General features: G+C 48.6%; 1 protein-coding gene across 1 annotated transcript in view; it reads left to right on the forward strand.

Moving 5' to 3' along the window:
- Positions 1 to 23,635, forward strand: part of LOC126539762 (ATP-binding cassette sub-family C member 4-like) — a 390,950-nt gene that overhangs the window by 291,927 nt on the left and 75,388 nt on the right. The window contains exons 20-22 of the mRNA XM_050186602.3: positions 6,020 to 6,250; positions 12,162 to 12,265; positions 15,069 to 15,266. Of these exons, the coding sequence (XP_050042559.1) occupies positions 6,020 to 6,250; positions 12,162 to 12,265; positions 15,069 to 15,266 (533 nt within the window). The remainder of the gene's footprint in view (positions 1 to 6,019; positions 6,251 to 12,161; positions 12,266 to 15,068; positions 15,267 to 23,635) is intronic.

Here is a 23,635-nt window from a genome sequence, read left to right on the forward strand (position 1 = left end):
CGCGCCAACAATGATGCAGTAAGCTATTAGCCGCAATAAACGTTTAATTGAGAAGGTGGAGGCAAGCAAAAGAAAACCGCAAATGATGTGGGTGACAAAACTCTGGCAATGACAGGTTAGGTAGGGGGGGACAGTCTTTGGCATCACCAGGGAGGGGGGCTCAGCCCTCCCCCCGGAAGAATCCGGAGGGGGCTCGGACTCCGCGGCCCCCCGTAGTCAGCGCCTATGCGCACATTGGCCAGAATTTGCCAGAAGTACTACTGGAATAAATTACTGAAAGTCTGTGAAGCACTATGTGAAGACGTTACCGGTATTGCCAAAGCGGCAAGATTCCGCTTATGCGACCAGCCGGTTTTCTCCAGCCTTTGGAGCTGGCTGGTATGGACTTACTCGGTCCATTTCCAACGTGTTCTGCTGCCAACCGACGGACTGTGGTCGCCACTGACTATCTTACGTAGTACTGCAAAACCAAGGCAGTTCAGCGAGCCAGCGCTTTCGACATTGCGTTATTCTCCGTTCATAACATCGTTCTCCACCATGGCGCGCCAGCCGTAGTCATCACGTATCGCGGCACAGCCTTTACATCACAACTTATGCACGAAGTCGTCAAACGAAGTGGTATTGCGTACCGAAAAGCTAGGGTGCTATCGGAGGTCGTTGTTCGGCGCGTTCGTTTGGTTACCGGCGCGCGCGATTGGCCTACTCCGCCTCGACGTCGCCAGCCGCATGGCGCGCCCGCGTTTTTGGAAGCGTCAACATGCGACACGCTCCTATCAGTCATGTTGCAACTGAGCACGTCGTCTGCTAGGAGGCGAATGCTACGGGAGTTGTGAAGTTGACGCGATTATGCGATCGTAACGAGACCGGCTTCGCATGGAGCCTCCGGTGGATCGGATTGGAGCCAAACGGCGGCTGCGGAATGGTACCTTTGGATCCAATTCTTAGTCTAATTCGAGAGAATGGCGCTTCTGGTGGGAACATCGGCTATTGTGTTGGCGTTGCTCGAAGAGGAAGTAGGGTGGTTGAAGGTGCGAAACGCGTTTGAAGAGATGACAGAAAGCGAATTCCAGAGTGGCTTTCGTTTCTCGAAAGAAACAGCGCGTTGATTCTGCGGGGAACTCAACTCTCTCATCGGGTGCCAGCGAGTCAGTGGAAGGTTGTTGCCTCTTGAAATGTGCGCCACTATTACTGTTGCTTCATCCCCCCCCCTCGCTGTGCGTGACACCACCTAGAGACCACGCAGGGAAACTAATACTTATAGTAGCCATACGTACTACTATTTGACAACGTGTTTAAGAGTGAGGAAAAAATAAAAATTTTTAAACAAGGATATCATTCAATGCAAGCCGAGAAATATTTCATTTCGCAGTATATTGCCTGCAAGCACACGACGAACGAGGAAAGTAAACTTCTGGGGAGTTCACCGCTTGCCGATTGGCTGCTCTCTCCCTCAAGTTCTCACAAATTTTGCATACTGGCCACTTTGTGACTTTGCAGCAACCGAACAGAACGCGTATCGAACAAACATATCCGATCGCGCCCTTACTGCTTACCATACGGAAACCAATGGCCTAATCGAGGGCTTAAACAAGACAATTACTGACATGCTGTCCATGTACTATCGTGAGCAATATGAGCGGGAACACAGGAGCGCATATAAGATAGCCTCGAACCCTGCTATGGGCGTTACGTGGCGCCCGCCGAAGGGAACGAAGTGGAAAAGAGGATGCTGTTGTAATAACTGTTGGCACTCCCAACATGCGTCTCTGTATACAGTGTGCCGGACTTCGCATCGCCATCGCACATTGATAAAGCTGTTCATATTGCGGTTGCTGATAACATGTGCACCGTAGCGTGACCAATTGCAGCACTCTTTTAAAGTGTAAACGTTCGAGAGCTAATTCCCTGGAAAATCTGTTGTGTATCTGGAACGCGTGACACGATGGGTGCTCCATAAGGTTTACATCAGGTCCTACGGGAGTATATATGAATATACCTTACTCTAAACTCAGGAACGGGCGCCTAAGGGATTTACAAAATCATGACTGAAAACAAACTGCCCCGTTGTAAGTTACTGTGCACGTAACCGTCTTATCGGCTATCGGCGGCCAGTGAAATGCCGTAAGCCACCGTCTTTGACAAACGCAGGCGTGGTGAGAGTGTCAAGTTAGCGGAGGAGCGTCCCTCCTTCCCCTCTGTTTTCGACAGCGGCCTCCGCGTATCGCTCTAACTCGGTTTCGAGGCTATTTGCCACGCGTTCGCGTGTTCCCGCTCATATTGCTCACGATAGCACGTCACCAATGACCACAAGAACTTGGACCATGTGCTGCCGTACATCACATTCGCTTACAAGGCTTCACGAAACTAGAGGACTGAGCCTTTTCGCCTGCTGTACGGATGACAAGTTACCACTACCTTGGACGCAATGCCTGACAGATCCACAACTGGTGGACTGCTTTGCCGAAGGGGCACAAGAAGCTTGTGAGACTGCATATTCAGTGTGCGCAAAGTTGTGATGCCCACAGTTAGAACCTTCGCCACAGGGATGTCCTGTACAGCCCTGGCGATCACATGTGGGTGTGGAGCGCTATACGTCAACGAGGCCGCTCCGAAACACCCCTGCACCGTTACTTTGGTCCATGCGCAGTTTTACAACGCGTCAACGATGCCAAATAGAGAGTGAGTCATCGTGAGTAATAGGGCTTCATCCGAACTAAGCGCCCGAAATGGTGCACTTAGTTCGGATGAAGCCCTGTTACTCACGATGACTTGCTTGCTCAGTACTCTCGTCTTGACGCTACTTATGTGTTTCATTCCATGCTTTATTATTTTTTTCTCACTTGCCTTTCTGCTAAAGTGGCTCAACAGTGTTCTCGAATCGGGACGATGCATTTTCAGGGCAGGAAATATTACGCGTGTTTCATATGTTCATAGTCATCATCATCATCAGATTGGACACCAATTTTTCAGATTGATTACGCGTAGAAGACGATGTGGACAACGTTGGTTGTTGTGGGCGATTCAATAGAGGTGCTGTTCGCTACCGGCGGACTTCTCTCGCTTCTCCTCTCGCGTCAATGGTCACGAACATCAACTATATTTCTAGGACAAATGCGATTATTGCTAATTTCCTGCTGTAGCCTGCGTTTTCCCACGCATTAGCATTGAAATCACTCACGACTGCAGCGTACTCGGCCTTGATCTTTTTAACTCTCAATTAAATGTCAGCATAAAACCGTTCAACTCATTTATCGTGAATGCTGCAGTTATCGTATTGTGTCAGATGTACAAGCGCTCAATTAACGTTAACGATTGCTACCTTTTCGTTATCGCTGTATAAATAAAGGAATTCGCAGCGGAAAGGAGAAAATGCACCGAAAGAACTATACATTGCCCCCTTCGTCTTTCGCCTCACTTGAACTTCTTAAAATATATCCTTATGCATTAAAAATCCTACCCCGTATTCCTTCTTTTCATGCAGGACTCTGCAAATGTGAATGTCGCTCTCAGTAAGGACTGCATACGCTTCAACATTCCCCACTGAGTTCCATCCACCTTGCATTCCTCAAAGAGGCATTTAAAGCTAATTTAAAGCTAAGGCACAAGGTGCAGCGGTGGCGTAGAGGTAGAACACCCGCCTCGCGTGCAAGAGGTCCGTGGTCCGAATCCCGGTGCCGCGCAATTTTCCACCAGATTAAAAAAAAAGAAAAATCCGCATGTTGATAAAATTGCATAAACAGGCCTGGAGTGTGGCCTGATCACGCTGACCAGCACCGGTAGCGCACTCCCTCACCAGAGAAGGATTGGCCACCCTGGTGCAATACTTGGCCACAACCTCCTATATGAACATTACAATCAAACCCCGGCCCTCAGTCCCCAGCAGCTGCGAAGCAGCTGACCACGGTGGTGGTGAGACCTGCGACGCAGCAGAGGGTGCTAAGCATCCCTGGCTCCGGACAGGCCGCCATTGGAATATGAACCTGGCAACGTTTAACGCTAGAACGTTATCTAGTGAGGCGAGTCTAGCAGTGCTATTGGAGGAATTAGAGGGCAGCAAATTGGATATAATAGGGCTCAGTGAAGTTAGGAGGACAAAAGAAGCATATACAGTGCTAAAAAGCGGGCACGTCCTGTGCTACCGGGGCTTAGCGGAGAAACGAGAATTAGGAGTCGGATTCCTGATTAATAAGAATATAGCTGGTAACATACAGGCATTCCATAGCATTAACGAGAGGGTGGCAGGTCTTGTTGTGAAACTTAATAAGAGGTACGAAATGAAGGTTGTACAGGTCTACGCCCATACATCCAGTCATGATGACCAGGAAGTCGAAAGCTTCTATGAAGACGTGGAATCGGCGATGGGTAAAGTCAAAACAAAATCCACTATACTGATGGGTGACTTCAATGCCAAGGTAGGCAACAAGCAGGCTGGAGACAAGGCAGTGGGGGAATATGGCATAGACACTAGGAATAGCAGGAGAGAGTTATTAGTAGAGTTTGCGGAAAAGAATAATATGCGGATAATGAATACCTTCTTCCGCAAGCGGGATAGCCGAAAGTGGACGTGGAGGAGCCAGAACGGCGAGACTAGAAATGAAATAGACCTCATACTCTGCGCTAACCCTGGCATCATACAAGATGTGGACGTGCTCAGCAAGGTGTGCTGCAGTGACCATAGGATGGTAAGAACTCGAATTAGCCTAGACCTGAGGAGGGAATGGAAGAAACTGAAGAAGGACAGGTAGTGACTGCGGATCTGGATCATGAGACTGAAATAATCAGACGAATAAGAATGGGCTGGGGTGCGTTTGGCAGGCATTCCCAGATCATGAACAGCAGGTTGCCATTATCCCTCAATTGAAAAGTTTATAACAGCTGTGTCTTACCAGTACTCATGTGCGGGGCAGAAACCTGGAGGCTTACGAAAAGGGTTCTACTTAAATTGAGGACGACGCAACCAGCTATGGAAAGAAGAATGATAGGTGTAACGTTAAGGGATAAGAAAAGAGCAGATTGGGTGAGGGAACAAACGCGAGGTAATGATATCTTAGTTGAAATCAAGAAAAAGAAATGGGCATGGGCAGGACATGTAATGAGGAGGGAAGATAACCGATGGTCATTAAGGGCTATGGACTGGATTCCAAGGGAATGGAAGCTTAGCAGAGGGTGGTAGAAAGTTAGGCAGGCGGATGAGATTAAGAAGTTTGCAGGGACAACATGGCCACAATTAGTACATGACCGGGGTAGTTGGAGAAGTATGGGAGAGGCCTTTGCCCTGCAGTGGACGTAACGAGGCTGATGATGATGATGATGATTTTGACAGAGTTCCCGCACTGATGATTCCCAGGTTCAATAAGAACGGTGGCCTAACCAGGAACTCTAGCACGCTTTGCTGCGCAAACGCCTTGGTAGTTGGGGCAGTTTGGGAATGAGGGCGACGAAGGGTTTAACTATAAATCTACTTGTCTAAGATGGATCTACTTGCTTTCGGCACTATTTGATTTTCATCTCATTTGTTAAGCGGCAGCGCGACCCACGAAATTCTCCTGGTTTTAGCGAACGACGTTTCGTGCTGGTAATATTGAATACAGGAACCCGACACCGGCTCTGCAGCGCCTTCATCATTGAATCAATCGATTGTGAAAGAAGAAATGTCGGAACGCCCTATTTTGCAAAAGGAGCATAGAGTGCGCCGAGGGCGATCATTGGAAGGTATATTTACTGCCTATTTTTCGGCACAACCAATTTCTAAGACGTCTGCATTTACCAGCAATATACAATGGCAATGGAAGTTGTCAACACTGATAGGAGCAGCTCTTACGCATGAGTGGAGGAGCGTCAAAGCATGACGTATGTGGCATCTAAACGCGGTGTTATGTCACAAGCCAGGGCTGTAGTTTCAACCGAGAACAGGAACTTCCCAGTGCCCTCATTTTTTTCCGTTAGGTTTCTCTTGACGCGGTTATTTCTTGTAGCGTGCATTCTCTTACCGTGACGCGTCTTGTGTGCATGACTCAAGCACGCAGCCCCGTCTTCTCCCACCTGAGCACCTCCTTGTACGGGCTGACCACCATCCGAGCATTCAACGCGCAGCGGACCTTCGAGCGCATGTTCGACCTGAAGCAAGACCACCACACATCGGCTTGGTACATGTTCCTCTGCACGGCTCGCTGGTTCGGCATCACGTTGGACTCCATCTGCTTCGCCTACATCACCGTCGTCACAATGTCCCTGGCCCTGTCGTCGGACGGTAAGTGGCCTCCCGCCGCATTTCCCATGTTCGAATGGCGTTGTTAGGCGCACGTCTTTTAACGCACGTCAACCCGAGGAACACCACATGCAGTGAAGGTTCTATTAAAGTCAGGTTCTACCATTGTTGTCATATAACGCAGGAAACATCATGCATGCTCTTCTGCTTACTTTTTCGTCACTTCCACATTTAAATGCCGGAAGACTAAAAGCTACTCAGCGTTGATTTTTTTATGTGTTAATAAAACGTCAGCCTACAACTGTTTTATTTTTCATCATCATTTCTGAAGTTGGTTGATTGCGTCGCTGTTATTTTTCATTTTTATGCAGCTTTATTACTATTACCCTTTTGTTAGCGTAATAAATTCTGCAATGCTCGCCGCTGTCTTCGTGCACTAGAAATGTTACCCTGTATTCATGTTCTGTTCCGTGACAGCTGCGAATTGTTTTAATTTTTTTTCCACCTTACAAAACGTCGAGGTCAGAGGTGCAGATCGCCAGGGTAGGCCTTCATCCTGCAAGGGATGTAATGTAGGCGCAAGTTGGTAATGAGGATCGTGCACCGATTACACGATGTGCCACTATTACATTCGGAGTAGTGCGTGTACAAGCGAATTAGGAATTTACTGCAGGGAATACACGAGACGAAGAAAGGAACAACACGAAACGGTTGTTGTCCCTAATTAAATTTGTATGCCCTCAGAGGCGGCACGTCCCGTGAACTTCTTTCTGTTTGCACTATACCTTGTGGCAAGAAAACCCACAATAGCACGGTTGTGGAGCATATTTTCTTTTCACACAACTGTTTCACAGGCACTGTTAGCCATATATCGCTTTTAAAGGGAGCACCCCTGTGATCATTCTATTGTTACTTTGGCAGGGGAAACAGCGCAATGTAGAGAACGGGAGGAAGTGACAAAGGCGTGAGCAATTAAATGATTACTCTTCCAGGCAGTGGCATTTAGTCTTTCTACCCATGAAGAAAAACAAATGATAAAATGCATATGTGAGGAGGCGTTGAGACAAAATGACTCAAATAGGCTCCCCCTGAAATCAATAAAATGAAAGTAGACCATACGCACATTGTGCCTCTTTCGTAGTTTCGTGCTTTATTTCGCCACTTTCGTGGTTTAGTAGTTTCGTACTGTGGTGCTGTCAGTATAAATTCAAGAGCGAAAAATTTGGGAACTAGTCCAATACATTGTTTCATGCCTAGATTCACGGGCCTCTGTAGCAGCAGCCATATTCATACTCCAAAGCGTACACGTTTCACTACTCCGTGTTTAGAAACCGGCTGCTACAGAGTGAATACAGGTAGCACTTCCGTGTAATTACGCATAACAGGCGTTCGTTAATGTTTGCTTCCAATTTATGCTGATAGTACATTGCACAGGGTGCTGTCCAAGCTGGATTCACACGATGGACTAATTCCGCATGCAAACAGTACGTGGCTGAATAGTACTCAATCACACCGCACACAAGTACGGATCGATTACAGTAACGTCATGCTCGTCTGTGCAATTCAGTCCGTTGTGTGAATCCAGCTTCAAATGCACATCAGCGTAACGCAGTGCCGCCTGTAACTTGCGTATGCTAGCGCAAAAAATGTGAGCAAGATAGAAGCGAAACAAAAATAGACGAGCACTATTGACAATTGTGTATATATATATCTATATATACATATATATATGTGTGTGTGTGTGTGTGTGTGTGTGTGTGTGTGTGCGTGTGTGTGGCTTGTCATGGCTACCACAAATTGCGGTGCCAGTAAAGTTCGACAGCATGTTACACTCCTGTAACACTTGAAGGTGAAAGCCAGCTGCATGCGTGGTAGCGCATTAAGTAACACGATCGGAGGGCTCAGACTTCTTGCAAGACAAAACGAGGTGCAGTGTGAAGTAAACGCATGGCGCTGTAGGTCAACCTCATCAACGAGATATGCGAGCACCTAATGCTTTCCATTGCCGTAACAACTCCAAGAAAGTCACTACGCTGGTTCGCCGAGAACAGGTGACGGCGATCCACGACATCGAAACTTCTCCCCCCTCCGGCATCCCCCACGTTTTCGTGGAGATCATCCCGACGCGCACGTCAGATCCCAGCTTATTCATCCTCAACGTATACGTCGCCCCGCATTCAGACCCGAAGCTCGATGCGCTTTTTCGCTCGGCTCTCAAAGTCAGCCGCGACTGCCCCCTGCTCATCGTTGGGGACTTCAACGCCGGTCATACTCTGTGGGGATACCTGGGCGACACCCGCAAGGGTAGACATCTAGCAGAAGCCGCGCAAGAGTTGGGCCTCACGCTAATCAACGATACTACCACCCGCACCAGAATCGGCAGCCGAGGTCAGGTAGACACTAACCCGGACCTGACGTTCGTCGTCCACTCGCAAGACTACGCCTGGACGAACACCGGCGAAACTCTCGGAAGCGATCACTGCATCCTTCACACGGAAATCTATGCACGCGGCAAGCGTCGGCGGAAGCATCGCTTCTCGGTTACAAACTGGGACAAATTCCGCGAGTCCAGAAGAATGCGAGCCAGTGAGGGATCCATCGCCAATATCTCATCCTGGACGAGCCAACTCCTGGCCGACGTGGAAGAGCATACGGAACATCTTGACCCGGAAGACGCCCCGGAAACCTCCAACGTCGACAGCAGGCTGCTTCACATGTGGCAGGCAAGATCGAGCATGCTCCGGCGTTGGCAACAGCAGGGGAAAGATAACCAAGCCCTAAAAGAAAGAATCACTAGACTCGACGCAGAGATCAGAAACGCAGGGTTTGCAATACCTATGCTGAGCTAAAGGCTCCAGTACTGCTACCTCTACGCGAACACCTCAACGATACCCACTGTAGAAGGGCGATCCTCAAGACAGCAGGCTACCCATAGCATCGAAAATATGTTAACAAGGAGACAGGGGAGCTACCTCACCTCAAAAGAGGACATATCTCTGCCGCACCGATTCCTAAGAACATGAATCACACCAGACACATTGACAGAAGAGAGGCCAGATCCAAGGCGCTCGCCAACATGTGCAAGGATAATCCCGACGTCACATACGTAGATGCAGCACAATGATCTAACAAGAGTGGATTAATCTACACAGTGGTCGATTACAACTTAGACCTCATTCACAACAATAAAGTCGTCACCACTTCTACGGCCGAAGCAGAAGCGGCAGCTATCGCCAACGCCATTCGTCTGCAAGGAGAAGCTGACAATGTATCCTTGATCTAATCAGACTCACAGGATGCCTGTTCTTCATGATAGGCTTGGTTCCCAAAAACACAAGAGACTAGCTTCCTACTAACTTCAAGCATCATCACAACATTATATTGTGCCCAGGCCACGTTGGCCTTCCGGGCAACGAGGCAAACAACGCACTAGCTGAGCGGATCAGGTGATTGCACTTTCACACACTCAGATCCCCACTTCTAGAAGAGACATCCTGACGTATCAGACTCGAGCGACAGACATTCGGTTCACCTCACAAATCACTCAACAGTGCGGAAGCCGACGATCTCCATAAAACACAAACGAACGTATTCCCGAATCTTCACTTACTGAACAAAATGTTTCCCGAAACATGCAAGGCCGATTGCCCTTGGTGTTATGGCTTCATAAAATAACACCAAGGGCAATCTAATGTTTCATATCTCATGGTAGGTCGAGGTAGGCAAACACCTACACATCTACGCCCTTAATAAGGGGCAGTGGGTGGTACAGCTCGCCAGCTCGGATCCAGGAGAGCAACTAGCCCTCATCCAACTGGTCGGGCGGGCAGCAAAGGCCAGCGGGGCACTGGACTGAGCGCCCCGACCACGTCGACTTCTTTCGGCAAATGAAGTTTAATGAATGCATGAATTTGTTCATGCGTCCATCTTAATACATGAGCATATCTTTTCTTGACTTGCAGTGGCTGTGGTAGGCCATCAGTAGGGAAAGCAACATTGCTAGGTGAAGCAACATTGCTAGGTGAGGCCGATCGGTGAAAATGAAAAGCCGTCCATGACAGCGTCTCTCGTAGTCGCTGCGCGACGCTGAGAAAGCTTTAGCTCGGACCTCATATGTAAAACGTGAAAATCGAGATATCGTTTTTCTCGTCAACTACAACACCAAATTTGACGAGATTTGTTGCACTTAAAGGAACAATTTGAAATATGGTTACTCTTCGTTGGGAATCCTTATGTCGTCAATGTTTTAATAAAGATTAGTACAAATAGCATTTTCTCAGAAAATCAAACTATCTGTAACTCAGCAATCAAAAAAGTATAGCACAATTTTTTCAATTGAACTTAAAAGTACAAGTAAAACGGAAAAAATCTATATATTACACATGACTTTAAAGAACACTAACAATTTGTGAGTAGACCTTCTGCGAAATCCTTGTAAACAATGCAACAAATTCACGTAAGATATAAATCGACGTATCAACTTTGTCCGCTTTGGATGCACTCATAGATACAGTTTACAGAACTGCAATATCTATTCTAGGTGCAGAGCTACAAATCTGTAAGCTTCGTGCTTCTATTTCTTTTTCAAGCTCACCAATATTTATAAATTCCTTTTTGAACATCCAGAACAAATTGGAAATTCTGCTTCGCACATTCACTAGAAACTAACATCCTCTTCCAAATGAAACAAATTTCATTAAAATTTGCCCATTTATCTCAGAAAGGGTTTCTGCGTTGTACATGTATTTCAATAGGCAACATTGGAGTTTGGCCCGAGCTAAAGCTGCCGCGAAGTGCTTCGGACGATTACCCTAGCCAGTTGACTTCGCAGCATTAAAAAATAAGAAGAAAAAAAACACTATGGCTGCTTTTGGGGAAGCCTCTGAAAAGCCTGGAATCAGTAACCGTTGCGCTGCGTTTGGCTCGTCGCGGCTAACCATGCTGAGCATATTTCCAGCTGGCGGGCGGCCGCTCTTTATCAAGAACACTGAGAACGTGCGGAAGAAATGACCACGCAGGGACGGGAATAGCGATCGCGCGAACAACTTTGGTACAATTCAGCATATTCACAAAGCTTAAAAATTTAATTATGGGGTTTTACGTGCCAAAACCACTTTCAGATTATGTTGCACGCCCTATTGGAGGACTCCCGAAATTTCGACCACCTGGGGTTCTTTAACCTGCACCTAAATCTAAGTACACGGGTGTTTTCGAAATTCGGCCCCATCGCAATGCGGACGCCGTGGCCCGATTCACAAAGCTATTATATTAGATCAGCAATAATTTTGAAAAGTTTCTGCATGATGCTTTTATTTTGTCGGGAAGAATACCTGTCCACCGCTCCCTGAAAGAACATACCTTTGGCCAGCGACTTTCTCACTGCTGCACGTCCTTTCTGGTGCGTTTTTTTCCTGCTCAAGCAACTAGCACGCATGCGCACGCTTCTGTACTGCATAATAGGGCTCCCAGAGGACTAGCCTTGGAGTGCGTACATTTAGGGCTGCATTTGAGCACGAACCAATAGCAGGCGATTTGCGAGACGAAGGCCTCGACAAGCTTGCGCCACTTGTGACCACACGAAAAGGGCAACGTTTATTTGTACTCTTCGCTATGCGCTTGCTTTGAGAACAGCGTGAGGCTTATAAGAAGAATGTTTTGTAACTGCCGTGGCTGCTCAGTGGCTATGGTGTTGGGCTGCTGAGCACGAGGTCGCGCGATTGAATACCGGCTACGGCGGCCGCATTTCAATGGAGGCGAAAACACCCGTTTACTTAGATGTAGGGGCACGTTAAAGAACCCCAGGTGGTCAAAAATTTCCGGAGTCCTCCACTACGGCGTGCCCCATAATCGGAAAGTGTTTTTGGCACGTAAAACCCCATAATTTAACTTCTTAGGAGTGTTTTATTGTTTGTTTAATGATGGCCATTTCGATGAAATGTTTTTCCAAACCCAGGTTCAGTGTCTGGCGGTGGTGTTGGTCTAGCCATCGCAAATGCTCTTATGCTAACTGGAATGTTCCAGTGGGGCGTGCGACAGTCGGCAGAGATTGAAAGTCAGGTAAGCCAGTGGACCGTTTTTTGTCCAGACCGACTTCGTATTGCGCTCTTTCTGACAAACTTTAATGATTCAACTCTGGTTGACAAGTATCTCTAGGAATCAGCCAAGCAAAATTTTGCACGGAATCTCGTATTAGCATATCGCACTAACAAACTGGCCCGCGTATTGTACGCGAAACTGTCAGCACGGCCACAAGCTCTCAGAGAATGACACATGCCAGTTTCTACAGTTCTATCAAAAGACTGGATCACCCAGCAGCTTTATATTAAAGAAAAATGGGAAATGGGGAAATTTTAGCGGGAAATGCAAAGAATTTTCCGTTTGGGGTCTAATTAGAGGATACAAGCGAATTGCTCAACTCTACAGTTCAGAATGTTTAGATACCGCATATATCATGCACTACGATATCAAAATATGCCAATGCCACGTAGCTGCACTGAACCAAGGTAATGTCGTTTGCCGTCGCTTGGAGATACTCAGATTATTTTGTGCATTCCGCCTAATTGCATAAGTAGTCTCGAATCCCGGCCACGGTGGCCGCATTTCGATGGGGGCAAAGAGGAAAGCACCCGTGTACTTAGATTTAAGTGCATGTTAAAGAACCCCAGGTGCTTAACACTTCTAGAGTCCCCTGCTACGGCGTGCTTCATAATCAGATCGTGGTTTTGCCATGTAAAACCGCCTAATTTAGTTTTTAATAATTACAACTATTAATCAACTCCTCAGATATCATAATTAGATTAGAACTACCAATGAAAAAGTTGTAGAGCAGCATGAGAAACTCACGCTACAGCTTTCTGTTGATCAATATGTGCCAGATAAAAGCGTTTTTCCAGCGTAGAAGAAGAAGAAGGGAATTTTCCATGTTGCTCTTCAATAATTGGGAATTTAATTAATCGATTAACACTAATTATGTAATAAGGCGGAATTCAAGAAGTGATCTGAGAATCTTCAAGCCACAGCGAACAACATTGCCTTGGTTCTGTGCAGCTGCTTGGCTATTGCATATCTCTAAATCCTGGTGCATTATACTTGGGACAGCCTGCGTAAAGCGCTTGCATAAAGCGCATTTCTGCTTCTACCCAGGAGGGCCAAAAATAGCAGTAATTTCACATTTGAAAAAAAAATGGGCGTAATGCAATTTTGATACGCACCGAAAGGTTTAAGGTAATGATGTGCTTGAATATAATTACAAAATACTAGCTTTCTCCAACTATTTGGTACGGTTCACGAGGCGGGCAGTGCTTTACCTCGGTGAGCTACGCGGGGCCCGTTGCTTATAATTTCTTTAAGTTGGAAGCGTAGTATGCGCTACAATAAATACCTATTTGGAGTTGATGAATTGTGGGTAAAGTAGAGAATTACTTGTGAAAGTGTTCAAGAGTGCCATGCGGCAATTATCAGCAATGTTTCCCAGATTTCCAAGTGAAGTGCACATGACAGAGACTTCATATTCGAAGGAAATTGGTAGCCTATTAACAATAATGAGCGCCAAAAGTTTAACGTTCTTAGCCAGCTTAAAATATGGGCAAATGTTTATTGAACGCTCTTTTTTTCTACGTTCATGTAATATACGTTTTCTTATCATCCTCTGTGCACCAAATTAGGCATATTGTTTTTACATAGTTAAAATAATCCACATCTTATGAGGGATGTGGACGCGGGAAAGTGTGTGTGCTAATGGCCGCCTTTGGCACTGAATTAAATATTAAAGTGTTCCGGAGCATTATGATTGTGTTTTACGTAAGGCGCGAAATGCAGCCTGCTGCCTTGGCATAACTAAACTAAGATCGAACTTGCTAAGAATATGGGCACGAATATGGCAAACCAGTGTGCGAAGCCAAATGTGTGGGGATAAAATAACGCCTTGATAAATAAATTTCATTGACATTTACTCTAAAGCTTTGTATGGCTATGTTACGCTATGTTTTCTAGCTTCCCGAGGGAACTAAGTATTGCACAAAGTTTTCGTTCATTGAAAATACCAGGCAGGGTCTGGGCTGTAGACATATCGAAGTGTATGAGTTAATGAGGGCCAGTGCAATAACCTAAGTATTCAAACGCCCCGTCAGCGTTCTACGACCGGCGCATAATGTATCCCGTTGAAACATAAACGTTACTTAAATCAAAATTTAAGAAAATGTGGGAAACCTTGCGGCGAATCTGCAGGTAAGTCCGAGTGCCCCAGATGACACGTGTGCCCCGCTTACACTTTAATGAGCTTAAAAAAAAACCAGCCGTCCATAATTCCATGAGAGTACGAGCTCTTGATTTAGATATGATCTCTGGTGGGGAAGATCCTAGCAAAAATCCATGTCTTACCTTCCTGACGGGATATTTGGTTTGCTTCACCACAGTTCATGGTGACCAAGTTGTTCAGGTAACAATACGCCTGCCTATAGTGTGTGTCTAAATTTCTTTTGTGCTCGTTAAATCTTGTATTTCTAAATCTCTCAACGCAACACCTTTTCATGGCAAAGTAAGTAGCAATAACACCGTTTTTATTGCCGCAGTGAAAGAATCTTAAAGAGGAACCTTGATCGAATACTTGGCAAATAACAGGGCACAGTCGTCGAGCTACTTGTATTGCCCACTCAGTTTCAATCGGGCGTCGCATTCAGTCAAAAAACGAAATAAAATCGGCGCACTATCATAAATTTTCTGTGGAACGACGCACTTTTTCTTCCAGCGCCTCGCTCCGTGCCGCTATATAAAATAAAGCAAGGCGCGCAGATGACAGCGTCCACATAAACAGCGCTAATGCCGAGGACGGGCGTCTCGGGCACTCGCTCTCTCCCCGCAGATGACTTCGGTGGAACGCGTGCTCGAGTACAGCAGCGTGCAACCTGAGGCCGAGCTGCAGTCTTCGCCAGGCAGGAAACCGCCGTCCACGTGGCCCGAGCATGGTGCCATAACACTTGACGGCATGTCCCTGTCGTACTCGAAGGACGAGACTCCTGTGCTTAAGGACCTTCGCTGTCACATAAAAGCCATGGAGAAGGTACGAGCCATTAATGCGGCCGCGATCAGCAACGTCGCGTTCGTACGTTAAACGTTACGACGCGACTTACCTGGCCCTACATTTTCAAACCCAGCAAAGTCCATCAGAGGACACGTGGTCACATCCGTCACCGTGGAAAAATAGTGACATCGTTAAGACAAAAGCTTCTTTTGTTTGCCTAAACACAACGATACAAGTTTATCATCACATGCCGCTTCCACAACACTTTTCATTCTGCATCACCGCATCACGTAGTGTCATTTGAAATTTACAGCTCAATAATGATTTTTTTGGCGTCGGCAATGGTGCAGCAGTACGTAACACACCGCCCGTGTGGTTTATGTGTTCTCTCCTGCTGTCCCTGTCTTTATTTGCGGTCAATATGATATGCAGTAAACACCATCTAGGTCAAACTGAAGTTCTCCTGTAACACACAAGGGTGTGGCTAAAGATAGGTCCAACGCCTCCCTTCAAGTTTTTTTACGGCTATGTTAGACCGATCCGGCAATGTTTTTATGAAAGCACGTCCGATATGTGTCCAGTTGTATTTTGCGTGCTCTACATTAAGATACGCCGAACACAAGCACGGAAAAAGCTAAATACATGCTTCACCCGCGTCACAGTTCATTTTGTGGTGGTGCTGTGTCCCCGCGCACATTAACATGCTCATCACTGCTGCAGCATCTGCTTCCACACCGTTGACTGTGCTTTCGCGGCAACAAAACGCATTCCATTCAGTGTACTTCGACGCGATACTATGACATCCCGTGCTTCTAGCAAATAAACAACTGAGGCAATTATGCACTACTACCAATCCGTTTAAGTGACTGGTTCCGGTTGCAGAATTTCACATTTACAAGGATGTCGAAGTCGAAATTGTGATCCACAAATCAACAGAAACGTTGACTAACGAAAGCAGTCAAGCGCAACACTATTCCAACAGGTTTATGTGACCCTTGTACCGATTGCGGTCTCTCTGAGAGAAGTTCTTTTGTGAGGCTTCTTCAGGAGGCTGCTTTATTCATACCGCTATGCAGACCACGAACGGAAACGTTAAAAAAAGATGGTGGCGCCATTAACAACATCTTATAACACGTCCTGGTGCTGCATATGTATAAACGTATCATCGACCGTAAACAAACCTCAATTTTGACGCTCTTTCATCTATTTAAAGTGGTGAATTCTGTATAGATTGCGTTCTCACGAATTGATTCTTAGAACAGACTTCCTGACAGTCCACAAAATTGTAACAGACGGTATGGGTTAATTTACAAAACTTATGGGTGGTTAGCGTAGCGCAAGGGACAGGACATTCACCCAAGGTCCACGTGCAGCGGCCTCCTGAATTCCTCTACTTTATTTTCCGGCAACGACTTCGCGACGAAGCTGCTAGGAAAGCACACGAAGGAGCAGCCCTTGTTTTCGTACCTTTATCGCGGACTGACGTAGCCCAACGCTTAAGCAAGCTAGCGCACCGTATGACATTGGAGAAGTGGCACACACCTTAATTCACCCAACATCAATTGCATTCCCTCGACCCATCTATGCAATGGTGGCCGTTACCTGGGCTTCAGCGCAACGAGGAATCTATGCTGTGCCGCTTACGCTTGGGCGTCGCATTCACCAATGCATTTACGTGTTTGATAGGAAGGGCTAATAGCACCGAGTACCATGCCTGCGGTGTCGAAGAGACAATAGAAAACCTACTGTGCTACTGCCCATGTTTTGAAAATAAAAGGCATGAGCTTTGCACAGCTCTAAATCAGTTAGATAAAAAACCGTTCACTTTCAACAAGATCTTGGGACCATGGCCTCGCATATGGCAACTACAGAAGGCCACAAAAGCGCTGCTGCGATATTTGAAAGCTACCGGATTTAGTCACCCTCTGTGATCGTGACTGAGTGACCTATCGATATCCCCAGTTAACCTTCGCTTCTTCTTTTATTCCTTCCCTCCCCTTTTCCCTTTCTCTCCTGTGTAGGGTAGCCCACCAGACTCAGTCCTGGTTAACGTCCCTGCCTTTCATTTATCATTTGCTCTCTCTCGCTCTTTTTTGTTTTCCTCCGGCTGCGCCGGGCAGCGTGGCAATTTCTACGGGGGCAGACGTAGCTCCCCGAGTGAGTTCACATAGCCCGATGATGGTACACTCTGCGCCAGTGACGTGCACGACTTGCGTTTTACGTGACCGCCGTGTGCGCGAGGTGAGTCTTGCGGTGACGTATGTCACGCCGCTCAAACGTTTCAATACGACGTATGGGCCCGTGTACCGGGACAAATTTTGTGACCAGCCCCTTTTTCCGTACAGCCGTCCATAGCCAAACAAAGTTTCCAGGAGCAAATGTGACGAGCATATGTCGAGCGTTGTAATGAGCGTTGACACGATATTGAGAATAAACAGTCCTGAGGCGGGCCAGTCTATGCGCTTCTTCGGCACAACATAAAGTCTGACCTATTGACTAGTCATCATGTGGGCACCTGGGAAGGATGGTGTCGGGGTAAATCTTTGGGGGTTGCAAGCACAGAGAAGAATGAAAGGCTCATAGCCTTTGACTTCGTACTTGGTAGTATTGGAAGCGCCCGTGCGAATGGTGAAGTAGAATCCTAGTTATTATGATCTGTGGAGACCTATTGGCAAGCATGTTGGTCACGGTGCGCGCAGTGAGGCCATTTGTTTGCGGGTGGTAAAAGGTCGAGTGCCGGTAGTCAGATCCACAAAAACGTAGTAGTTCAACTACGTCCGTAGTAAACTGTCATGCACAGTGACTAATCACAACGCATGGAGCACCGTGACCGGATTACAGCATTACAGCATGTCAGCTGATGTAGCCGAAGCGAGCGCCACTGTCTGAAAGGTCAAATAGGCCACACAAACAAATAGTCCAGCGATGCCCGGTAGTAGACTTGGGGAACGGACCCATCAAGTCGACACCAACCTTTCAAATGGCAAAGTCGGCGCCTTAAGTGGCTGCGAGGAAACCGCAGGAGACGTCGTTGACTGCTAATGGCGTTGGCAAATGGCACAGCTGCAAATATACTGCGTGGTAGTCTTCCAGAGCTTGGGCCGACTGCACTACTACAACGAGCAAACTGCAACACCAGTACTCGGTAAAAAAAATATTCTTAAAAATTGGGCCGAACCATTCATATAGTGGGGGAATAAACCAGCGACGTTGTTTCGCGTCCAGAAACATTCCGCGTCCAAAAATATTTCCTTCAATTTGGAATTCACACCGCTGAAACTCGAAGGAGGTGGCAACTCGCGCTTCTGCAGCTTGGACGCGGAATCTAACGACTTAGCTTGACGCTTACAAGTGGCCTCCAGTGCGCAGTCTTCATCGGTAGCTTACGCTTGACGCCGACGACTAGACTCTCGCATCTGCTCTGGCTGACGTTCCTCGCAGGAAAAGTCGCTTGCAGCATTCTCGGGTTTCGTACGGTCACGTTATCGTTCGTTCTAGTCTGGTCTCCGCTGTCGACGCCTCTCGTCCTACCCGGCTTGTTCTTCGGCCGTGCGCACAATACGTGGTCTTCCCATTTTTGCTGGAGTTGCTACTCTTACAATGATCTACCTCTGCAATGCACAATCTGGTTCTTACATACCACGGCGGCTACCGTGGAGCATATCTCTGTTTGTCCCGCACAACTGCTGCGCCATTGTATTGAGGGCAGACGACAGGAGACGCAACGGCAACAATGGCGGCGAGTGCGGGTGCACTCCACTACTGCGCAGGTGCGGCGCGCGGTGAAAACACGTGTACTTTGTGTCTTCCCCATACTATAGTTTGTGCTACTCTATTCGGCGCTCGCGCCGCCATGTTTTGCTTCACTTTACGGACGTTAGCCAGCCCAGATATCCGAGGCCTCGCAGCACCGCCTTCTCAAGCGAAGCTTGTATTGGCTCACAAGTGGCGTTGTCATGGTCACGCAAAAAATCCAGTTGCTTCCAGAGCAAAGCAGCTGCGGGAAAGCGCGCTTTGGTGATTTCTTCTTCTTATTCTTCTTCGTGATTTGGGAGAGGGAAAATGCGCTCTATTGTGCAGCCCATATGGGAGCACGGCGCAGCGTAATGGGGATGGGGGCGGGGAATGAAAGATGAGAGGATAGAGGGGGAAAGGGAGAGTAGGTTTCAGGCAGCAGACGTCAGCATCATCCAGGGGCGATGGCCGGCGCTCGAGGCGGAGGCCGTGCGAGGCCGAAGTCTATTGGCGATCTAGGAGCCCGTTTGAGTACACATATTCAAGCAGGCTTGCCAGTGCTGGGAGGTGGTAGCGGGCCGGGAAGAGCAGGTGTGTCTCTGAGGTAGCCGGGAGTCCATACCGTCGGTAGGTGGCAGTGACTGGAGCGCGCTCCTGGACTAATGCAGGACAGCTGCAGAGTAGGTGCTCGAGGGTCTCGGCGTCACCGCACCTTCTGCAGGCCGGCGAGGCGATGCGTCCCTTGGCATGAAGCCTAGCCGCCGTCCACACGGAGCCCGTGCGCAGACGAAGGAGTGTGGAGCGGTCCCGTCGTGAGAGACCGTTCTCAGGGAGGAGTTTTGGGGCGCGGTTGGTAGCTACCCTGCTATCCGGGTGGCTGGAAGTGAGCAGCTGTTTGAGTTTCTGCCTGGAGGAGTCCGATGCTGCGACTGCTCTGGTGAGTGGAACGGGCGGGTGGTGGGCGGCCTTTGCAAGGACACCCGCCTCCTCGTTTCCAGCGATCCCTACGTGGGAAGGCAGCCAGTGGAAGGAGATGGCTACCCCCACTGCAGAGAGGGCCGAGATTTTTGCTCTCAGGAGGGTCTCAGTGACTCCGTGTCGATGGTGATCGGAGAGCGCCTGGAGAGCCGGTCGCGAGTCACTTAGCACCGCCACTGGTTTTGTCGGGGGGTCCTCAGCCAGGAGGTCTGCAGCCAGGTGGAGTCCCGCCAGCTCAGCTGCTGTGGAGCTCGCGCGAAAAGGAAGTCGGCACTGCCTGCTCCTGCTCTCAGATGGGATGGTACATACCGCCGCTCCGGAGCCATTGGAGAGCACGGAGCCATCCGTGTACACGAGCAGCCTGCCGTCCAGCTTTTCCAGGAGTTTGCCAGTAGCTGCCTGTTGTAGTGCTGCTGCTGGCGTCCGGCGCTTTGATGCTCCATTCAGGGATAGGTGCACCTCTGGAGGCTGCTCGTGTGGCGGAGATGTGACCATGGGCACTGGTCGCTGTACAATCAGCTCCTCGTATAGCTGACAGAGCCCCCCCATGCGAGATAGCGGCTGGTTCCGCAGCAGGCAAAGCAGAGACCCACCATCTGGAGCACGGTGCAGATGGTCAATGTGCCCAAGGGCACATTGGAGCATGTGCAGCGACAGTGGCCATTCGCCAGCCTCAGCCAGTTTGGGAGCAATTCGAGAGTGCTTGGGAAGACCGAGGATGCTCCTTACTGCACTCCTGTGCAGTCTCTCGAGTTGTTGCTTCCTGGCTGGAGATAATAGAACCAGCGGCAGGGCATATAGCAGGATGGATGTGGCCGCCGCTTGGTTCATCCGCAGCGCCCACTTGACGGTGCAGCCCCGACCACGCTGCTGCATCTTGCTCACTGCCCCCTTCACTCTTCGGACTTTGGAGGTGACAGCCTTGGCAGCAGGAATCCAGGAGAGCCGACGATCAATGGTTAGGCCTAAATACGTGACCTGCCGCTTCCATGGGACGGTGGTATTTGCAATGCGCAGCTGTTTCACGTAGAGGCGTGCGGAGGCTGGCGGGTGTACAAGTAGTGCCTCTGTCTTTGCCGGGGACACGGAGAGGCCAATGCCACCGAGGAAGGAGATGACCGCTTCTAATGCCCTCTGTAGAGAGCCCCGGATGGCAGCGATGCTTCTCCTGGGTCCTCGTATCCACAGCGCCACATCATCTGCGTAGATAGCGCAGCAGAATGGGTAGCGGCTGTGACAGCTGCGCCATTGCCGGAGTGTGAGTCATTAGTAGCGATTCCCGCCACATAGGGGCGCCCTCACGACACGCGCGGAACCAATCAGAGCCGTTTCGCTTTCGCCGGGGAGGGAAAGGGCAGCAAAGGGCTTCGCGCGCTTTGCGCCAGCTTCTTTTCCGTTCAGTGCACTCTAAGGAAAGGGGTTGGGATGGCCACGCGTTCCCCGTTCCCCCGAGGCACAGGCAGCGTTAGACGAGCGGTGACGAGAACTCGCCGTCGGCGCGCCGATGCAGCCCTTCGAGCCGCCCGAGCTCAGGCAATCCGACAGCAACGAGAACATCCCGAGCTGAAGGAGCGGGAAGCCAAAGCAATCCAGCACCCTTACCTATGGGTTACTTAAGCGTGACGAAGGTCCGGTGCATGCAGCACAAGCTTCGCTTACCCCCAATTTGTGGTAGGGAAAGAGTTGGTCATTTTTCAAGCGAAGCTTGTATTGCCTCACGAGTGGCGTTGTCATTACGCGAAAAAACCCGGTTGTTCCCAGAACAGAGCAGTTGTGGGAAAAGGCGGTTTGATGAGGTGACAGCTGCGCCGGCGCCAGAGCGCGAGTCATTAGCAAACATTCCAGTTGCATTCCAGAGCCGTTTCACTTTCGCCGCTGACGGAAAGGGCAGGAAAGGGTATCGCGCCCGCTGCGCCGGCTGCATTTTCCTTCCGTTAAGTCTCAGAAAACAGATAGGACTGCGACGCGTTGTATGTTCCCCTAAGAAACGAGCAGCCTTTGGCGAGTGGCGTCGGGAACTCGCTCGTGAAAGGGCTTGCCGTCAGCTCGCTGATCCAGCCGTTAGAACCGCCCGAGCCCAGGCAATCGGACAGCAACGAGGAGATCCAGAGCTGAGGGAGCCAGAAGCCGAAGTAATCCGGCACCGTTGCCTGTGGGTTACTTAACCGTGAAGTCACGTACACGCAGGACAACCTTCGTAAGATCGTTAGAACCGAGGTTGAACAACGCGAATAAGACAAGGACACGAGGAAGCAGGACACAGGCAAGCGCTTATCCCATTTTCCGGTAGAGGAATGGTTGGTAAATTTTATTGTTCACTGTACGGACGTTAGCCAGCCCAGATACACCTTCACCCCCCCCACCCTACGAGGCCCCGCATGCGGCTCATGTATAGAGGTTCGTCAGGTAAACAGTTTCGCTGTAGTAGCTAGGCAGTGCTACGAATCATAGCAGATAAGAAGCATCAGTTCATGTAATCACATAGTCATGCGGTGCTAAAAAGCAGAAAGCATTATTTAAAAGTCTAAACGCGGAACGAATGTGTAATGCGAAGGTAACGGGTTGGCATCCCACTGTCGACACATTATCTTTTCATCCACTTCATTTCCCTTTTCTTTGCGTGTGTGGATAGTTAAATCCTGCTTTCTGCTGCAGTGCGGAAGACAGCGCTCGCATTACCTTTTTTTGTTATTGCCTGATTGGTAGTACTATATCAAACAACAGATGGCATTCGAGAAAACAAGATCAATTAGTAAGTTTTCAGCACCAAGTGCCAACCTTACATGGCTTACTATTTCGGAACTCTGAGCGCGGTCAAGGGTACCACCCTCGACAGCTACCCAGGTGCACAATCTTGTGCTTTCTGAATTTCTACAAATGTGTACATACATTCTCGAAAAAGCCTTCGTGCAGGCCGAGCATTCGGATCTTAGTGAAACCCCGCCATAGGGGCGTGCCATAGACAGTCAAGGCTAACTAGCAAAATGAGGTCAAACGGCCGTCCATCATCGTTTTCTATATATAATTATCTAATACCCTGTGGATCTAGAGGAACTACGTTTTTGATAGTCCTTTGAAGTACCTTCCAAAAGAAGGCCCCCGCCCAACAATCTAGATATACATGATCTATAGTTTCTGGTTTCTTACAGATGAAGCAAAGTGACTCACGGTAAGAAAAAACCACGATATTCTAAAAAGGTTCTGACAGTCAGCGTACCCGTGTGAAGCTCAAAAAAGAAAGACTTGGTCCCTGGCGTTACTTGCATTCTTTTCACCCGCTTAGGCAGGTCTTGCCATTTGCCTCCACTGTATATGGCCGTGTACATTGGAACAGGTAGAACTACATCACATGCATCTTTGTACAGAGTTTTGCGTTTCACTGACAAAAAGGTACTCATTTGAATAGCTAACGGACAAGAACCGTACACTTCAAATAACTTCGTTAAGAAATCTACAAACAGGACCGGTTGTATTCTCTGTACAGATTACACAGTCAGGTAACGCGCTCCTTAGCCTCACTTGGCACACCGTGCGCAACAAAGGATGGCTTAAGCCGTGGAAAAATAAAAACCTGTTTATGACCTGTCGTATAAAGAGGTGCCTCATTCCCAAACCTCCGTTTTTAACTCCTCTGAACAAATTCGTTCGAATGCATCGTTCCCAATCCGAAGCCCACCCAAATACTGCGAAGACTC

Source organism: Dermacentor andersoni, chromosome 2 (genome assembly GCF_023375885.2).
Source record: "Dermacentor andersoni chromosome 2, qqDerAnde1_hic_scaffold, whole genome shotgun sequence".
In the NCBI taxonomy this organism is placed as follows: Eukaryota; Metazoa; Arthropoda; class Arachnida; order Ixodida; family Ixodidae; genus Dermacentor; species Dermacentor andersoni.